This window comes from Camelina sativa, chromosome 16 (genome assembly GCF_030686135.1).
Source record: "Camelina sativa cultivar CO46 ecotype springtype chromosome 16, ASM3068613v1".
NCBI lineage: Eukaryota > Viridiplantae > Streptophyta > Magnoliopsida > Brassicales > Brassicaceae > Camelina > Camelina sativa.
Window position 1 is genome coordinate 30,401,338 of NC_141895.1, and position 15,589 is coordinate 30,416,926.

At 34.3% G+C, this 15,589-nt stretch overlaps 2 protein-coding genes, 2 long non-coding RNA genes and 1 pseudogene across 4 annotated transcripts; 3 read left to right on the forward strand and 2 right to left on the reverse strand.

The window, feature by feature from the left end:
- Window positions 1–4,901: 4,901 nt before the first annotated feature.
- LPLAT2 (MBOAT (membrane bound O-acyl transferase) family protein) lies at window positions 4,902–7,474 on the reverse strand. The gene is made up of 8 exons (XM_010475232.3): window positions 6,941–7,474; window positions 6,797–6,852; window positions 6,335–6,555; window positions 5,835–6,243; window positions 5,660–5,745; window positions 5,510–5,573; window positions 5,302–5,420; window positions 4,902–5,217 (listed from the first exon to the last, which is right to left on the reverse strand). The coding sequence occupies exons 1-8, from the start codon at window positions 7,243–7,245 to the stop codon at window positions 5,080–5,082; spliced, it is 1,398 nt and encodes a 465-aa protein (XP_010473534.1). The 5' UTR covers window positions 7,246–7,474; the 3' UTR covers window positions 4,902–5,079.
- Window positions 7,475–8,317: 843 nt separating this feature from the next.
- On the forward strand, window positions 8,318–9,196 carry LOC104714653 (uncharacterized). The gene is made up of 2 exons (XR_015583492.1): window positions 8,318–8,703; window positions 8,970–9,196. It is a non-coding gene; the product is annotated as an uncharacterized LOC104714653 (long non-coding RNA).
- Window positions 9,197–10,105: 909 nt separating this feature from the next.
- Window positions 10,106–11,183, forward strand: LOC147926115 (uncharacterized). The gene is made up of 2 exons (XR_015583704.1): window positions 10,106–10,447; window positions 10,695–11,183. It is a non-coding gene; the product is annotated as an uncharacterized LOC147926115 (long non-coding RNA).
- Window positions 11,184–11,741: 558 nt separating this feature from the next.
- LOC104754143 (uncharacterized) lies at window positions 11,742–12,915 on the forward strand. The gene is made up of 4 exons (XM_087493086.1): window positions 11,742–11,962; window positions 12,054–12,142; window positions 12,268–12,552; window positions 12,701–12,915. The coding sequence occupies exons 1-4, from the start codon at window positions 11,945–11,947 to the stop codon at window positions 12,753–12,755; spliced, it is 447 nt and encodes a 148-aa protein (XP_087349212.1). The 5' UTR covers window positions 11,742–11,944; the 3' UTR covers window positions 12,756–12,915.
- A 142-nt stretch (window positions 12,916–13,057) lies between these two features.
- On the reverse strand, window positions 13,058–15,367 carry LOC104752971 (uncharacterized; annotated as a pseudogene).
- Between the last annotated feature and the right edge of the window lie 222 nt (window positions 15,368–15,589).

The window sequence follows — 15,589 nt, forward strand, 5'->3', positions numbered from 1 at the left end:
TATAAAATTATTCTAAAGTAAATGATTTGAATATATTATACTTCAATTATAATTCGTCGCAATTTATTTGCGTATGAAGGTTTTGGTGGCTAGCTAGGAAGGTGCTTCCATAGATTGTTTGAAATAGTCTCGAAGACGTGAATCGTTCTTTGGCCAGCCTAAGATAATATAGGCCATGCAGATAGAACGATAACCAAAGATCCGAAATCAATCAAAGATCCGAAATCAACCACAAAAGAACATGTTATCGTATCTTCCACTCTAGCTATAAGATTTTGTCTAATCAATATCAGTTTTCCCAAGAGAAGTAGATAACTTGATGGTAGAATTCGAATCCCATCTCTAATCTTCAAAAATATGAAAAATAAAATAGCAGTGGGAGAGATTATATTCCACAACTCAACACTTCAAACAAAAAATAATGTTTTAGTCCAAAACATCTCCTACCAGTAACAAGTTTTAGGTTTCAAACTCTAAAGATTGCAATCTAAATAAATCAAGCGCCTGTGGTCGATGACAAAGCGCTTATCATAAGAAAGACTGAAAGAGTAGAGAGAGTTTTCCTAATGTTCAAACACACTTTTGGAAATAAACAAAATTTGTTGTCCGGAAATTGTTTATATATTATAGATTAAGTAACTATATAGTTCATCTGGAAAGAAGAAAATTGTGTTGTACTCTTAACATATTTCTTTCGGACAATAATTTTTTTATATGCTGCACATATTAGATTGAATTTGTTATATGAAGTATTAAAGAAAGAGATAAAATAACTTTAACACCCATATACATATAGTTCTAGGTTATCAATAATAACATTTTTTCGCAAATGTCGACCTACATGGAAATAATTGACTGTTACCTATCTCTTTTTTTTTTTTTTTTTGTGATGGAACCGAAAATATTATTACAGCAGTAACAACTGAACTCAAATCTTTGACTGTCAAGCTAAGTTAGCCTACACTAACACCATCTCCTCCACCAACACTAACAACTGGACATTTGGGGTGAGAGACTATTTGTAGTAACAATATAAAAGTCCGTACAGTACACAACACGAACTAACAAGATTGTTAAATAGTAAAGAGAGGAACAAGACACGCCACAACTATTATAGTATTAATATATTAATTGTCCAGAAGATTATTATAGTATAATAGTACTAATTCTTTTATGTCAAGCCTCAATGCCTCATCATTTTCTTCATTATAATTTCAATTTTTTAACAAAAGAAAAGCAGAGGACATGAGACTACAACTATTATAAGTATATTTAAAATTTCTTCTTTTGGCATCATACTATTATAGTTAAGAAGATCGATAAGGAAAAAGCAAAGTTTATGCATTTGTGTTTATTATAGTATATTATTGTTCAGAAGGATCGATGAGGAAAGAGCAATATTTATGCATTTGTGTTTTATTATCTATCTTGATAGAGAGGAGACAGCACGTATCTTTGTCGATATCGCTGGGGTCCATTCACTTATCATTCCAAAATACTCCAATAGCAGCCAATTTTAATCTTTTTTTTTGGGTTACCAATTGTATTTTTTGTCCACTCTAAATGACGAGCCTTACTTCTTACCATATGACTAATAATTACATCTTTCTATATTGTAAATTAAATCATTGGACATAATATAAGTTCTTATTCTATATATGAATTTATGGGAGATAAGAGAATCTATGAAAATGTAATTTTCATTTTGCTATTATTTGTTTGTGGTGATATTATTTTGAAAAATAGTTGGCTATATATAGTTTGTTGTTTTATGTCTGTATACATTGTGTTTTTTTTTTGTTAAAGGGTATGCAATTTTATAAATTAATGTCCAAATAGATTATTTCCGCATTTAATCCCATACAAAATCCCAAAAGGTCCAATCCACAAACATCAAACCAAACTAAACCATCTAATACAAAACCAACTCGGGTTCACGAAACCGAACTAAACCGGACGACATGAAACCTTAATCTACAACTGAAAGATACAGTTGCAGCCGCCGACCATGGACTGCAGATATTCGCCGGAGTGGGACTTCCGGTGAGCCTGGACGACGCGAGTCGAACGAAGATGGTGATTCAGGATCCGTTGTCATCCTGCCACCGTAGAGCCATTTTGAGAAGGAGAAAGAAAACCGATCTTGTCTTTGTCGAGGAGTTCCTTGCGCAGTCGTGAGAGAGCAAAGCAGTAGGGAGTAGATCGGGAGACCTTTGACGGCGGCTTAGCCTCACCAGACCGCAGACTACCTCCCCCATCATACAACAGTCCCATGAAACCTCCAGAATCTCCAATTGCCCGACCTAACCACCTTCCTCTCTCGTTCCTTGCCGGGAAACCTCCTTCTTCCACTCCGCGTAGCTACACTGCCGGTAGAGCTCTTACCGTCGGTGTCTCGCATATGCTTCTCCTCTCCACAACTCCCTTGATTTTGATCAGATTGTTTCGCCGAGATGATGCCGCAGACTACAGATGAAGAACCATGAGCTTTGGAGTTCTTGTCGTCGCCGGAATCGATGGAGAACTCTACCGTCGGTGCAAGAAGTCGTGCTCAGAAAAGGAAGAGTTTTGAGAAAGAAATCGCCGCGAATGAGATCCATGTGACGCTCTCTCAACTTTTTCTAACTTTTTTCCCAAATTTATTATTTTTATACATATATACATTGTGTTTTGTGTACGAGATTGTTATAGAGTCTATAGAAATTTCTTCTGGTGGATTTATTTGTTGAGTGTGAATATTGGTGAAGTCGACGTGAAAAGGTGACAATTTGTGTAGCCAATTTTATTTGTTTCCGTCCGTACTTACCTAAATTCTAAGATCCAAGTCATCGTAGGCGTAAAAGTTGTTTCTCTTTTAAATAAAAAAAGAAAATTATTACATCAAATCTGTGAATAAATACATTGAATCTAGTATCAAAGTCTATTTAAAAATAATAATTTTCTACAAGATAGTAATCAAATCAGATTGACATTCCGCAATATGTGATTTAATTTCTGGTTTGCTAAGAACTTGTTGGCAAGTGGGTTTTGCTAGTTTGTCTCTCCCTAGACTCACGGGTTTCATCATTCAATACCCTATTGGAACAAATTTAGTAGATTACTATAAATTGTACTTCCAGTTATTATTATGAACTATATATACGACAAATAGTTAAATAATGGAATATATGAAGTAGCAAAAAAACAAAAGCATTAAAGTTGAATTGTTCCCAATAAAAAATACAAATGGTTTGAGGGGAAGTAAATTTCGTTCATCATGTATCAATAACTTAGCTTGTGACATGTAGACAAGGAGGAACCCTCCGAGGAATTGATCTCTCGTGCCAGCCTCATTTGGGGATCCTTTCAAGTTTCATCTTACGTACGGGAAATAGTTAGTGTTTATTATTTAGTACTATACCTAGAAAAAGTATTTGAATGATGGGATGGGACGTGCCGATATGACATCATGCGTATCATGATGTAATTTCTATAAGTATGAATGTAGTTTGAAGATTAAGAGGGATCAAAAAAGGAAAAGGCGTTTGGAAAGACGAAACCGGCTACCATGAGTATAAGAATTCTAGTAGAATAGTATAACATATATAGTACTAATTGGAAGAGATAACTTAAAGAGTATATCTAAATTACTTGAATGGGTTTACATTCATAAACCCAAAAACATCTGATCCCAAACCTGAATGGATACCCAAACGCCTAGTCCTCCTACCGCATGACACGTTCATTTAAATTACAAATATTCCAAGTTTCTAACTATCTAGTTTCAAATGAACGATATATGTTTGTTGATCTTGAGTCTTGACTACTTTAGAAATACAGTCGTTTTGTACCTTTTTGTCTTTTTACGTACGAAGTAATTATTCGAAACTTTAAAATCCCACTTTCTTTTTTTTCGTACGTCTTATACATGACAGAAAAATGTAAGATTTTTTTTTTCGAGCACATCGATTGACTGTATAAAAAGACATAGCCGAAATTTCGATTTGTTAGACTTTGATTCTTTGAACGAGCAGAAAACTTTGAAATAATTCTTTTGTCAACAACAAGTAAATCGATAATTGCTTTGTTGACTAAAAGTTAAAAGAAAAAAAAGTGGTGTTGCATATGGCCGACACGATGTCTCTTTTCTTCTTTCCTGGTTGTTCATATCTCATTATAACTTTTCCATGCAGTTAATTAATCACTCATGAATTTTATTTAGTTTGCTAATGGTTCGATCTTATTTTGGATTAATGATATCCAACCAATGCTCATTGATGTATTATATCATTAGGAAGGCCATAATGTTATATTTTTTTTTAAAAAAAAGACCATAATGTTATATAGTTTTGAGTGTAGATATGATATGATTTATAATTTGATTAAATCACACCAATATATATGTTCTAAAACCTGTTAGACGAGTCCTAGCGGATGGAACCTAGTCATGTACGCACACTTTTCTGTGTTCAAATTGGCTAAACATGTCAAATAATTTGGTGCCCGACCAAAGAACCCAAAAACTATTCTATAAAATGGAATATAGTTTTTGTTACAAGAATTTAGTAATGTGATTCACTTTGTACACATATACAAGTAAGTTCTCGACCATATATTTGATGTGACTTGATTTTATATGTAACTAGAAGAATGGCATATGGAAGTTCATAACTGCAAGATACAGGCGAATTAAAAAGAATCAAGTTATAAATAAGTCAAGATGAACATAACTGTTGATATTTTAGCATTGCAATTCTTTAGTAAGTATTCGGAAGTTTGTCTGCTTTCCAACTTACGACTGCTTGGTCAATCACTTGATGATTCTATACTAACAATATTTTGAAAAATTGTGTTTCTTTATAATAATAATAAGGTTTATGAGTGAACATATTGTAGTGCCTTGCAAGTCGATACCATTTTGGTTTAATCAAGAAACATAATTCAAATTTCGAGGAAAACAAATCAGAGTTTTGGTCAAAAATTGGGAAGAGAAGAATTAAATCAGATCTTAATTTCTCCTGTTATACATAAACGGTAAGAAACATAAACAAAACCAAGGGAAAAAAAAAAAAAAAACTTCGCTGTTTTTAAAAGATAACATTATTCTTCTTTTCTCGTCTTTGGTCTTAGAGGCTTCACAGGAACTAAATAGCTCAGCAGAAGCACAGCGATAGGTATAACTGTTCCAATGTAATATACACTCTTGAAGGCAATGATTGTTTCGTGTAAGCTTAAAACCTGAAAGAAAGTTACACACAAAAGAATGAGAGAACTGTTGCAAGATACGCCAAAAAAAATGAGGGAAGAGTTTTGTTTGGTTACCATGAATCCGACTGATGAGTAATTGAGAACCACTACTGTGTAGAGGAAATTGATGAGAACCAAAACGTTTCTCAGCGTTGCCATTTTTGGAGGGATTGCTTGTTGCCATCGGTAAATAGCTGTTCAATGCAAAAGAAAAGCTTTTAGATACCGAACTGAACCAAAACAGAACTGAACACTAATGAAAGCTGAAGGCAGAGTATCGTACCTTTCGAACCGTCGATCATCAATGCAGATTGCACAAAGAATATAATGTATCCAGGATACAGTCCCTGCAAAAAGAACAAGTAGAGCTTTTGATTACTTTCTTTGGCACAAAAAGAATGGATCTTTATGCACAAAAAGAAACAGCACTAACATGCCAGACAGCACTGACGGTTTGCGTAGCTAGCAACTGGAAGAAACCTGCTTTCTTCCCTGGTTTCACAATTCTCTCATATACATCTGCGTCAAAAAGCACACAAACGGTTAAAAGGCTTATACACAATATGGCAATCTCTACGATCTCCTCATATGGCACTATTATTACTCACAGTGACGGAGCCACGTGCTGACTTGTATGTTCCAGTAAAGAGGAATCTGAACCGCACTCTTGGCAAGCTCAACCCCCAAAATGTCAACATTCTTGGCACGGTCCCATTTCGCCTTTGTTAGCGTTTCATCTGCCCAACCACTGAAACCCAAACCAGATATAATAATGGAAGCCTCTGAAACAGACCATATGAAGTAATACTTCCAACGAGCAGTGAAACCCGCCATGTATTGGTAACCAAATCTCTTCCAGAATCCCCATTCTTGGTAAACTGGTTCAGTAAACCGGGTTAACGGAAACTGAGGTACTAAGTAGAGATATAAAGCCATGCAAACGGCAGCTTGAAATATAGCTCGAATCATTGCTCCATAAGGTGATGGTCGCTTCCCTTTTTCAGAAACAGCCCAAATCTGAAATCCACACACAAATAAACAGACTCGATAAATCAAGAACCGCACTTTTTCGATAAGGAATGAGAGAGAGAGAAAGAAGAAAGCTTACTCCTTTCTCTTCAGTCCATTCAAGATAATCTTTCATTTCGAAAACCGGGCCAGCGAAATGGCTTCCGCAGCAAAGGCAATAACCAAAGTACTCAATTAAAGAAGGCATCCCAATCAAACGGTTCTTCTTCTGAGCCTCACGTAGACCTTCTTCTTTCAACATTCCATCGTTGTAATTTATCGAACACGAAATCACTTTCAGCGTTAACACCATCAAAGCTCCTAACATACATACATACATTCATCACAACCAAAACTTTCAGCTTCTAGTTTCCACCATTATTACAAAATCAAAGATTCCAAAAACTGTAATCAAAATCTGAATTGAATATGGTTCTTCCACAAAGATTCAAACTTTTAAACAACACCCTAATAGTTTCACACTCAGATAAAGAACATAAAACCAATACTAAACCTTCAAATCATACAAAATTGGAATCAAATTGAGGAAAAAGAGAGTTACCAGTAGAGTCAATTCCTCCTTCTTTCCAAGCATCTCCACTCATATAAAACACATGACTACATACATACATAAACAAAAAACTTACTTATCATAAAAGGAGCAAGATTTAGAAACCAAAAGCCTTAAAAGTTTCAAACTTTTTACCAGCCAATGAGATAAGCGAAACCAAGGAAGAAAGTGATGAATCCAGACAAGGGTGGATAAATCGCCATTGAAGCGTAACCAATCGTCATCGGGACAAGGAAGTGGAGATTCGAGGAGAAGCCAAAGGAGAGATAAGAGAGGAAAGCACCAGAAGCAGCTGCGTAGATGTGTTTACCAAGTCGACTCGGGACGAATCGCCATAAGAACGAGACTGGGATCGTCGCGACGAAACAGAGGAGGAAACGGAGGACTGCGACGGAGACGCCGATCGAGGCGGCCATGGAATCCATGTCGAGCGATCCCATGGTGAAGTGAAGATTGTGGGTTTTGGTGTGTCAAACTCGGACTGAGCTACGACGACGACGACGACGAGAACATATGAATCAAATCGAATCTTTTTTTGTAGTTCGTGTGGGGGTTTTGGTTTCGATCTTGTTGACGAAAAGGTATATGTGAAGTTACGATAATACCCTCGATGTTTTTTTTTCTTCATTCAATGTTTATAACTATAACAATGTTCTATTGTTCTTGGATATATCGAAAAACAAAAACACCTTATCTTGTAGGTCGATCTCATTTATGATCTTACCCACAATATACATTTTACAATTGAGAATTTTTGTGCTGAATAAACAAGTTTACAATGATTACAAATTGATAAAACTTATGTAGTTAAAAAGAGTTACAAGAAAATTGAGTAGTACTGTATTTATGTTTTATAATGTTTCAAAAAAATATAATTATTCAGTTATCAAATAACATCAATTCTTTTAAGTTAGCCATAATTCGAGCACCTCCATATTTAATAACTTTGGTTGTCTTTTTTTTTCTGGAATGACCAAATTATCAATTTACATTTGAATTACAAGGTTTACAAGGAGTTGGTTATTTGAACTAATAACATGAATATTATGTTGAAAAAAATAGACATTAAAATTTTAAAACTATAAAATATTATTTACAAATATTATAACCAATTAAATAAAGATTGGTTTATTTCTTATTGTTTTAGAAATGCCAAAGCTCAATATTTAGGAATTTTAATATTAGTTCATAATATAACTCAAATTCATGTTATTTTGAGGAATATCTGTAAAATATTAAGACTACATGATTGAGTAAAATATTTTGTATAGAAAATTCATAATACATCTCAAATCATCACTAGAAATAATTTAAGCAAACATAAATTTACAATCTAATTATATCATAGTAGACCATATCTGTGTAATTAAATATTATTCTATATATATACATGTAGCATATCACCTAAAATCTTAAACTATAATTTGACATTTTACCTTGATAATTCTTATCTCCATCTACAAACTCACACACACATCTCCCTATATAAACACACATAAACCAAGCAATCAAACATCAAACATTTACAATCCACACACAAAAATCTTGTACATGCAATTACTAAAGATAAGACTTTAAGAAAAGAAATAAGAAATGATGAATACGAAGAGTGTAGCCATGTTGATGATGGTGTTGATGGTACTATGTGAGTTTTCTGGCACATGTGCTCGTCATCATCATCATCATCATCATCATTCTCCTTCTCCATCACCTTCACCAGATTCTGACTCCCCTTCTCCTTCTCCTTCACCAGATTCTGACTCTCCTTCTCCTTCGCCGTTTATGGATCACTCGAATAAATGCCGTAATTCACGAAATGGGGTATTCAGCCGGAAAAGAAACATATTGCGTACTTGGTTGTTTTATTCATCAATGCTTTCTCCTAGGCATAAACTCAAGTAAGTTGGTTACTCTTACATATTAATTATGGATTGATCTATGTGTATTAACTAACTTAATCATTTGAACAGTTTAAATGTTTGGCTCATACGTATGTTTTTGTGTTAAACCATTGATATTACAAGTTGTAGTTGTGAATCTAATAAAATATATTTTCAAACACGAAAATTGAATATTATTATATATTTCATATTAAAATTTATGATTTTTTGGATATAAGTATAACTAATGATTTTTTGTTCTTGGAAATTTGCGATGACAACAGACGATTGGGACAAGTTCGGCTCATGCATTAAAGAATGTTCGGAGCAATGCAAAAGGAACAACAAAAGCGATGATATATATGTCTAAATTACTAAAGAGCAAATGATTGTTTGCATGACTAAAATTACTAAAGTACTATCATTTCATAATGTTTTCGTGAGTGAGATGTATAATAAAAATATAAGGGATATATAATAATAAGTAATAACTATTGATATATTCTTTAAACAAGAGCATCGTATAGATCTCAACAAATTTAGTGTATCACCAAATAAGTTTAAAGTTTTGATTAATTTACTTTTTTTTTTGAAAAACTAGAAAATGCAACAAAGAAGAATTCATATAATTAGTTATTAGAAAATGTAACGCAATGTTTTTTCTCTAGGTAGCTCCCAATTGTCACAAAAACAACGCCCACCTAACAAAATGTCCAAACATTGCGAGGCACGCACACCATAACGATCATGATCCAACAAAATAAATATATATGGTCCGCTTAAAAGTAAAACCAAGTTTCATCATTTTGTTAAAATCGCATAAACCAAGAGACAGTTGAGAGCTCTGCTAAAAACTGTTTATTAAAATGTTGCGTGTACGTACAAAGATTTGTGTGAATTCTTTTTCACAGTTTTTATTTTTAAACAGCATTATTTTTTTTTCGTCGAAAATATATAATGCAAATGGTATAGTTATTAAAGAAAATAAAGATTAAAAAATGTTACTGGAATAAATTGACAGTAATTCCTCTTCAATTTGTTCATCTCTTTTTTTTTAGTTGAGCTAATTGTTTTATATATATGTTTAGTGGGGAAAATTAGAATAGGGTGGAATGGGATGAATTTTTTTTTTCATTCATTTTTCTCAATAAAAAAATTAATTCAAAGAAGGGATTTTTTTTTTTCTTATTTGGTGTTTAAAGATTGTTAGTCTTTGGTATTTTTTTTCTAGAAAAAAAGGAAATTCAATCAATGGATGAGAGGTTTAATGTCTGCATGACTAAATATAAGATGCCATATGAATTTTTCTCCATTCTTAGTTACAAAATAGTAAATAGTCTTGATCCTAAATAGTAAATAGTCTCATCCTCACTGCGTATATATAAATCAATCTTTCTCTTCTATTTTTTTTTTTTTTTTTGGTTTGACCATAATCAAATCTTTCTCTTTAACCCAGCTTCTTAATTAACTCTTAAGTCTCTGAGGAAAAAAAAAATGATGAACACAAAGAGTGTAGCCATGTTAATGATGGTGATGATGGTACTAATGGGAATGGAGAACATTCTGGTTCACGCAAATCATCATCATCATCACTCTCCTTCTCCTTCACTAGATTTTGATGTTTATTCAAAGTCTCCTTCTCCTTCACCAGATTCTGATGTTTATTCAGTATCTCATGCAGCTTCACCAAAGCGAACCACAGAAGAAGCAATTTGTATTCTTGATTGTATGATTTATCAGTGCCACCGTGACAAAAACTTAAGTAAGTAAATATTACTTAATTATGGATTGATCTATGTGTATAAACTAGCTTACTCCTTTTCTTGAACGGTTTAAATGTCTAGCTCATACGTTGTGGTTGTGAATCTAATAAATTATCTTTTCAAACATGAAAACTTAATATATATATATATATATACGTAATATTTATCTATTCAATATTTAACTAAACCCATCATTTTTTGAATCTAACGATTATTTTTTTTTTGGGAATTTTGCGATGACAACAGAGGATCGGTACAAGTTAGGCTCATGCTTGAACGATTGTGTGAACAGTGAGACATGCAAAAGGAAGAACACAAGCAATGATGTGCATGCCTAAATAACTAATTAGGCCATCCACAATGGAGAGTCTCTCCACCGTCTCTTAAAAAATAAAATTATTATTTTAATATTTAATTAATTTTTATTTGTTATTTGTTATTAATTAATAAGAAGCTGACAAGTTTAAAAAAATTCGAAAACATCTCTAGTTTGAAGAGTTTGAACGACAGTCTCTTTCCTTCTTTTTTATATTGTATTATTGGTTTTTAATAAGAGTTTCTGGTTAAGAGACCACCGTTGTGGGTGCTCTTAAAAAGCAAATGAGTGTTTGGCTCTTAGTACTGTATGTTTTGATTTTGTTAATTAATTTCTCATCAGATGTATCTTCTCATAATGTTTTTTTGTGAGATGTAATAAATATATGAGATTTAATAAACATTGATATTTTCTTTAAACAATAGAACACATCGTAGATCTCACAAATTTAGTGTATCACTACATAAATTATAAAGTTTTCGATTAATTTACTATCAAAAAACTAGAAAACGCAACAAAGTACGTAGAAAATATTTATTGGAAAACGTATAATGCAATGATTTTGGTACAAAAACCACCTCGCTAAACCAAATGTTGTAGGCGAAACCGTAAATATATATATATATATATATATATATATATATATATATATATATATATTGCGACTTGCGAGACACACACCATAGCGATCAATCCAACAAAATGTTTTGTGTTTTCCAAGTTTTTTGAAAACCTTGAGAGCATATCATTCACGCATCTGCAGATCCGTTAAAAACTATCAGTGTTTGAGATATGCCGAACACAACATTACGCTTGTATAGTTTTTTTTTTCCGATACATATATATATAACCAACCTAGAAATTAGTTTTTGACCCCAAAAAAACAAACCTAGAAATTAGATACATTTTTTTTTGGTGTTTAAATATTGTTAGCCTTTAACATTTTATAAAAATAAAGAAACTCAATCAATGGATAAGGTTTAATGTCTGCAGCATGGCTAAATATAAGATGCCGTTTGAATTTTTCTCCATTCTTGGTTACAAAGATCCTAAATAGTCTCATCCTCACTTTGTATATAAATTAATCTTTCTCTTTTTTTTTTGTTTTTTGGTTTTACTATAATCAAAATCTTTCTCTTGAAGCTTCGTAAGTCTCCTCAGCAAATTAATTTTCACCGAGATGGCTTTCAGAATTACCGTAAGTTTTGTTTTCTTGACCATTCTAATGTAGTTAAATGTTAATTATATTTACACTTTGAACATGTCTATTATTGTTTTTGTATTTATAGAGCCAATTGCGACCGGTCGGAAACCAAATTGGTGGCTCTCGTCGTTTCGCAACCACAGTCGCCGATGGCGCCAAACAAACATATAACAAGTAAATAAGAAATACTAAATATATTGTTTCAGTTTCAGTATTTACATTTGTCTCGTATAGAGTATGTAATTCCATAACCGTTTTTAGTTTGATCAGTATGGAGTGTTTTATTTGTTTCAATATAGGTTCTCTGTAACAGGAGATTTTGCACCAGTGGCTATAATAGGAGGTTTTGTTGGTTTAACGGTGCTAATGGCCGGACATAGCCTGAAGCAGCAGCTTGTGCATGCTCCGGCAATCAGTACAAGAAAGAACAGAAGAGCGGCTGTAGCTGAGGTCGATGATCCAGAGAATTGTGTTTCCTCCGCTGACAAATTCATCAACAAGTCTTGGCTACGTAAAGTAGGTCAGATTCAAGATAAGTCTAAAGCAATCTTATCTGATCCCACCCGACCTAACCCATACACCATGTATGTTTTAGACATCACCTCTCTTCAATTTTGTTCTTTTCTTTCTATAACTATATATATTATATAATTGAATAGATATCACATATAACTAGTTTTGTAGAAACTCACTAGAAAAACTCAAATCTGTCTTTTGTTTATGTGTGCAAAGGCCTCGAAATGCAGAGACCTTGAACTCCGTTGGTGTGGCTCCAAAGGGTATCTGAAAACTTTCTTAAGAGTCGAACAAGATTTTTTTTTTTTTGCTTTCGAATAAAAGGTCTCATTTATGTTTTCTAATTTCTTTGATTTAATTAAACTGTACTGTACATATAAAATAATCTCTTTGAGCTTGTTTCAAATAAAGTTGCTTTCTTTTTCTTCCTAGTTCTTTCGCCTTTTTTACATTTATCAGACGCCTTTTGAAGTTTAAAATCCTATTCAAGGCTTGCATTAGTGGTGTTGTGGTTGCAACCTATCAAGAACTTGTTTCTACTTTGCCCCTTCTCTAGAGAAAGATGAAACTGATTTAGGAAAGCATATCAAGAAAGCTTTTGTCCAATCTCCCTTCATGCAACATATTGGTCACCAAGCCAATGGTTGAAGCATCTCCAGCAAACCCCGGATTCCTCATTTCTTTAATGAGTTCTACTAACGCAGATTTGTCACCATCTCTAAGGCGAGCCCTGATCAGTGTATTATACGTACCGCTATCTGAAAGAGGCCCATTATCTTTCATTTTTCTGAACAACGTATCTGCTTCCTGTAGTAAGCGTTTACTACACAAGCCTGCGATCATGGTATTGTAGGTTACAACATTAGGTTTCACTCCTTTGAGGCTGAGGCTACGAAATAAATCCCACGCTTCTCCCACCCTACCAGCCTTGCACATCCCATCAATCATAGTAGTATATGTAAAAATATCAAGTTCCAGTTTACTCTTTTGCATATACTCTAATACCACCAATGCTTTCTCTAGCTTCCCGTTCCTACAAAGCCCATCTAATAAGATGTTGTACGTCATAAGACTGGCAGGCACACGATCAGAAACCATCTGTTTGAATACCATTTGGGCATATTCACAATCGCCATCCTGAAAAAACTCTTGGATAAGAGTGGTGTAAGTGACTGTGTCTCCAATCAATCCCCTTTGAGACATCTCGTGGAACAGTTCCATAGCATCATCTACCCTTTTACACTTGCAAAATCCCTTTACAAGAGTACTATATGTCACCTAGGTTGCACTGAAACGGGTACGGGAACAGGAATCGGGTACGGAAACGGGGACGAAAAACGGTGAAGTAAAAATTTATAGATACGGGTACGGTATGGGTACTTCAATAAACATATAAGAAAATATACCCATACCTTGAATAAGAGGGGATTAGTAAAGCTAATGGGAAAAGGAGAGAGGGGAAAAGAGTCTAGAAAGTAGAAAAACATGAAGAAATGAAAATATGCTTATGATAAGAGTGCTTTAAATGAAATGAAATGGATGCAAATATCAAAAAATTCGATGTTATCTTCCCCTAAAGCATCTAAGGCGTCCCCATAGAGTCCCCGTAGAGTATCCGTCCCCAACATGTCCCCGGTACGGGGACGACTACCAAATAGACGTACCCGTGCATCATAGTATGTCACTACGTTTGGGAGGCAATCCTTGCTAACCATCAAAGAAAACATATACTTAGCCTCGTCAAGTCGATCGTCCATACAAAACCCATTGATCAATGAATTGTAAGTAAAAATATCAGGATCTAATGAACCTTCGGATCATCTCCTTGTACAACTTTTCCGCCTCTACAAGCTTCCCTTCTTTTACAAACGCATCGATCAATGCATTGAAGGTGACCACATCAGGGTTGATTTTCTTCTCAATCATATCACTGAGTAGTCGAGAGGCATCACTCCATCTTCCGTAATTACAAAGGCAGCTTATGAGGGAGTTGTATGAATAAACATCTGGTCTTGTGCCTTTGGTCTCCATTTCGTTGAATAGGTCAATAGCATCATCCACATGTTTGTATTTGCAAAGACCATCAATGACTGTGTTGTAGATGACCACATTCGCCTCTATTTGCACTTTCTCCATCTTCTTGAGCAAAGTTAAAGCCAAATCAGTATCACCTCTCTTACATAATCCATTAACTACCGCACCATAAGTAAACAGATCTGGTTGACAACTTTTTTGCACCATCCGGTCAACTAAAGCCACAGCTTCTGAAGCTCTGTTGTGAAGAAAAAGGCCATGGATTAGAGTGTTGAATGTGAAGGTATCAGGCTGATAACCCATTTCCACCATCTGATCAACCAAAGCTACGGCATCCCAAATCCTATTCCCGTGACAAAAACCATTGAGCAGCGAGTTAAGCGTGACAACATCGGGCTCATAACCGAGTTTCATCATCTTGCCCAAAACAGCTAAAGCAAGAGAGAGCTGAGAGCGGCGGCAAAAACAGTTTACGAAAATACTGTACGTATAGAGATCATGTGAAATTCCCAGATTCTGCATCTTCTCCCCCAAGGAGATGACAACATCGAACTTGTTCATCTTAGCAATAGCACTCAACAATTTACTGAAATCAACAATGGAAGGAACGGGACGAGACTTGACCATATCACTGAACAGATCAACAGCATCGTCTAGCTTCAAATCACGTAACACATTTCTACTCAATTTCTCTCTGTAATCATAACTAGTACTCGTCGTGGTACCAGAGAAAGCTCGACAGACACCGGAAAGGGAAAACGAAGGAGAGACAGTTGCAGGATTACCTTTATCCACAAGAAGACTCCGATGAGCGAATCTCTTAGCCGTAATCGAAATCGCAAACTTCATCTTCTCCAATTTTGTTTGCTTTAAGTGAGAGTGGTGATTAGTAGATCTAAAGCCGGTTTAGTACTTTTATCGATCTTTATTCTTTGGTATTTGCTTTGTAAACCGTACAGTTAGTTTACCAAAAAAAGGGAATCAGAAAAATATAGATGCTCGCCAAAAAATTGTGAAACAGCTTCATAATAATGTATTATAAGCCTCAAACAACATTTTAATATGTGGCTA